Source organism: Photinus pyralis, unplaced genomic scaffold (assembly GCF_008802855.1).
Source record: "Photinus pyralis isolate 1611_PpyrPB1 unplaced genomic scaffold, Ppyr1.3 Ppyr1.4_LG4, whole genome shotgun sequence".
NCBI lineage: Eukaryota > Metazoa > Arthropoda > Insecta > Coleoptera > Lampyridae > Photinus > Photinus pyralis.
Genome location: NW_022170511.1, coordinates 26,412,557 through 26,417,344, shown reverse-complemented (window position 1 = coordinate 26,417,344; position 4,788 = coordinate 26,412,557). Strand labels below are relative to the sequence as shown.

Sequence of the window (4,788 nt, the reverse complement as noted above, 5' to 3'; positions counted from 1 at the left end):
TAAGGATTAAGGATGTAGGTAATTTAGTTAGGGGTTCACTCTATATTTAAGGTTATATTCTGCCTCGTCTCATAAATAAATGATATGTAGTACCTACGCCTCTGGCTAGAATATCCACAACTTTTAAAACGCAGAAAACCCCCCTCCTCTACCTATTTCGTCGCCGATAGCCAGTCTTCGTTTTTGTGCAAGGGTATCCGCACGTTTAAAATCCCGCTGCCTTGCATTACAGTTTTTCTTTTGTTTATAATGCCTAATGAACGTTTTTCGTCGCGTAAGCGTCGCAGAAGCCGAAGCCGGTCTACTAGCGGATCTAATTCGGGTATATATAATCTATTAAAAAAGATTGAGTTTCGTTTATCAGCGGTGGAACGAAAACAAAATAAACGTGCACGTATTGTGAGTGAGACGGAGAGCGAAAGTGAAGCTACCAGTTCAGGGTCAAGAGACAGCTCACTCGAACAAAAGCGGTACAAACAACGTTCTCCGTTGTTTTCTTCGGTGAGGGAGAGAGATGCACCGGTGGCGGTGGTAGAAGATGTAGACGACTTCACGGATGCACGGGGCAACGTGGAACGTAAGTTGAAAAATTTTAATATAAGTTTTAGAGACGATGCAGTTTGTCAAGAGGAAATTTCCCTACGATCGATCTATTCGGGTTACCAGTTTACTTAATCTGTTCGTATTGACAGATTTTTTAAATTGTGTGCTTCTGTTTGGGATAACAGAAAACTAGTTGCGCTTTTGCTAGTTAAAATACATCTGTTTGGGATAACAGATTTCCATATTTGAAACCTGTTTGTGATGACAGTTTTCAAGATATTTACCTGTCTGTGATGACAGATGTAAATATTTTAGTCTTCTGTTCGTGACAACAGAGACTCTTTATGCACCTGGTGACAACCGATTATTTATCCCGCCCTTTTTGATTGCAGCGGCGGACAATCGTCGTGGCGAAGAAGGGGGTGATAGGGATATTCGCCCGCCGGCGTTGCAGGATGACATACTCTCAATACTGGGTGGCAATGGGGAAATAAAGAAAGTTTTTGGCGACCCCATTCAAGTAGAAATCGCCAGCCGTTGGTCGCACATCTTAACGCATGGGTTAGATGAGACAACTCAAAAAACCTTGTTGGACGATTATCTACCTCCAGAAAACTGCCCCTTGTTACGACCACCCACTGTCAACCCTGAAGTTAAATTGGCCGTGTCGGATTCTGTTATCCGTCGAGATGGTCGACTGGTGGCCCTTCAACACCATGTAGCAGCGAGTATGTCAGCTATTGGGTTAGTGTTGACAAAATTGCTTTCTGATACTGATAAGAATAGGGAGAGTATTCAGAAACTAAGCGACGCGAGCCGCTTATTGGCTAATGTTCATCATCTAGAATCAGTGTCTCGTAGAGAACTGATTGCACTAAACTTAAACAAAGAACTTAAAGAAACTTTGGTGAATACTCCTATTGGAGATTTGCTCTTTGGGACAGATTTGGATGGTAGACTCCGGGCGGCCAAAGATTTAGAAAAGTCTGGACAACAGCTAAAAATCTCCAAAAAGGCTAGTAAGCCCATAGCACACGCACCGACTTCTAAATCCAGTCAGGGAAACTACAGAACCCTCCCTCACAGAGGTATGGAGCCCGCAGAGGGGGGCAGGGTTTTCGGGCTCTACCGACGAAATCTCGAGGCAAGTCCCAGCGGAACTCGGGAAGAGACCTAGAAAGATCCTATCGGAGCGATCAGCGGAGGCGACAATATTAGAACACACGGTTAGTAAGCCAGGTGGCCGTTTAAAGAATTTTTTTAATCAGTGGCAAGCATTACCAGTGAATAGGAAAATTCTATCTTATATAAAAGGTTTTAAAATCCCATTTGCTACAGAACCCTGGCAAACAGTTGTTCGTGTGGAAAGGAAGTGGTCCCCTAGAGAAGTCTCAATTTTAAACCAGTCGGTAAGAAAATTACTGCAAAAGGGAACTATTTCTCCCGTTGATCCATGTGCGGATCAATTTGTTTCAGGAATTTTTCCTGTGCAAAAACCCGACGGTTCGTATCGGTTGATACTAAACCTCAAAAAGTTTAATCGTTTTGTGGTAAATAAGCATTTTAAAATTGAAGATCATAAGGTGGTTAGGAGGCTCTTATCGCAAAATTGTTTTATGTGTACAATAGATTTACAAGATGCGTATCACTTGATACCAATACATGAGTCTCAACGAAAATACTTGCGGTTTCTCTTTAACGGTTGTCTCTATGAATACAACTGTTTGCCGTTTGGGTTAAGTTGCGCCCCGAGAGTTTTCACTAAACTTTTAAGACCGATAGTTACCCTTTTAAGGAAAAAAGGAGTTCTTTTAGTGGTGTATTTAGATGACTTTTTGATCATAGGAAAAACCAGTGAAGAGTGTGCCTATAATGTAAAACTCACTTTGGATGTGCTAACGCACTTTGGGTTTTTAATAAATTTTTCAAAAAGTAGTCTTATACCCAGTAACACATGTACATTTTTAGGTTTTGTTTATGATGCAAATTCCATGACTGTGTCATTACCAACTGAAAAACGAACTAAAATTATAAAATGGTCAACGCAATTTTCTAAAATGCACAAATGTACAATTAGAGAATTTGCAAAATTCATTGGCACTCTTGTTTCTGCTTGTCCAGCCATTAAATACGGTTTCCTATATACAAAATTGCTCGAACGCCATAAATATTTAGCCCTGCAACGTTCAGGGGGTAATTTTGATGCTAAGGTCCGTATGTCGAAACATTTACTTCCAGATCTAACCTGGTTCATTCATAATGTTGCGCGGGCTTTTAAGCCAGTGCGTATCGCTTACTTTCAACTAGAATTGTTTACTGACGCTTCTAAGTCAGGCTGGGGGGCGTTTTGTAGAAACAAGAGTGCTTCTGGGTTCTGGTCACATAGTGAAAAGAAGTTCCATATAAATTGCTTGGAACTCCTAGCATTATTGTTTGGGCTACGTTGCTTTGCATCGGATCTCTCGAACTGTAATATCTTATGTCGAGTAGACAACACGACAGCAGTTGCCTCTGTGAACAGGATGAGCAGTGTCAGGTTCACTGCTCTGAATTACATCACTCGTCAAATATGGCGTTGGTGTGAAAAACGCAATATTTTTCTTTTCGCTAGTTACATAAATTCCAAGGATAATGTAGAAGCAGATAGAGCTTCTCGTCAAGTTCACAAGGAAACTGAATGGAGTTTGTCAAGCAATGCCTTTCAAAAAATAGTAAATAATCTTGGAAGGCCACACTTGGACCTGTTTGCTAGCAGGATAAATAAAAAATGTAACACGTTTATATCATGGAAGAGAGACCCAGAAGCCTTTGCAGTAGACGCTTTTACCATATATTGGGGAAATATAAAATTCTATGCCTTTCCACCCTTCTCTATGATATTGCGCATGCTTCAAAAAGTCATAGAGGATAGAGCAGAGGGAATAGTTGTTGTTCCACTCTGGGTCTCCCAACCATGGTATCCGATATTTAAGTCTTTGTTAGTTGGGGATCCGGTTATTTTCAAACCAAGTAAATCACTTCTTTGTTTTAACAGAATTCCTCACCCGCTTTGGCCGAACCTTTCCCTGGTGGCGGGGAAGTTGTCAGGAAAGCGTTATTCCTCGGAAAAGTGCCAAGAGACTCCATAGATATCTGTTTGGCCTCAATTACATCGAGTACCTTAGCACAATATAACTCAGGTTTGAGGCGGTGGTGGGAGTTCTGTTCTAATTCAAATATTAATCCTTTTGTTGTTACGGTCCCAAATGTTTTAGAGTTTTTAACCTTGCAATTCAAGAGTGGAGCATCTTACGGAACGCTTAATTCGTACAGGTCCGCGATAGCACAAATCGCTGGTCCTGATCTAGGACAGGATTTTCGATTAAAGAGATTTTTCAAGGGAGTGTTTGGTATACGCCAACCCTTACCCAGGTATGAGAATACCTGGGATCCTGGGATAGTTATCAATTATGTTAAAACCCTTGATAATGAAAAAATCCCTCTTGAACTCCTCACCCAGAAGCTAGCTGTTCTATTAGCCTTGGCAACAGGGCAGCGTATACAGACCTTGAGCCTTATTGAGATTCATAATATTTTGATTCGGGCAGATAAAGTAGAAATCAAGATACCACGTAGGATTAAAACATCGGCTCCTAATAGGAGCCAACCCTTTCTAACCTTACCCTTCTTTGTCCACGACCCACAGGTGTGCGTGGCAAGCACCATCCTAAAGTATTTGGAAAAAACAAAAAAAGTAAGAGGCAATTGTGTTTTTCTGTTTGTCACCTGCAAAAAACCGTTCCATAAAGCCACGACACAAACCATTGGTAGATGGATCAAAATTATTTTGAGTAAGAGTGGATTGGACACCAATATATTTAAAGCTCAAAGTACACGACATGCCTCGACATCTGCTGCGGCGCGAAAAGGTCTCAATTTTGATACCATCAGACTAGCAGCTGGGTGGACAAAAAACTCTGAAACATTTGCCCGATTTTATAATAGAGTTCTTGTCAATAATGAGCAATTTATCAATGCTGTTTTAAGTTCCTAACTGTTGTTGGAATATTTTTGGTTATGTAACTAGGGATTAACCTTAATCTTAGTGTGTTTAAGCAATTAGGCACCTTAGCCCTTAATTAGCTTATTATTCTTTTTACTATATTAAGTTCATCGTTCAATAAAATAAATGTTGCCACCTCTTTAAACATCTACATATCATTTATTTATGAGACGAGGCAGAATATAATCATAAGATCAAACGAA

General features: G+C 40.5%; 1 protein-coding gene across 1 annotated transcript; it reads left to right on the top strand.

Moving 5' to 3' along the window:
• The first annotated feature begins 249 nt into the window (after positions 1–249).
• On the top strand, positions 250–4,576 carry LOC116169038. Its single transcript, XM_031485068.1, has 4 exons — positions 250–577; positions 936–1,562; positions 1,600–1,769; positions 3,578–4,576. The coding sequence occupies exons 1-4, from the start codon at positions 250–252 to the stop codon at positions 4,574–4,576; spliced, it is 2,124 nt and encodes a 707-aa protein (XP_031340928.1).
• Positions 4,577–4,788: the final 212 nt, after the last annotated feature.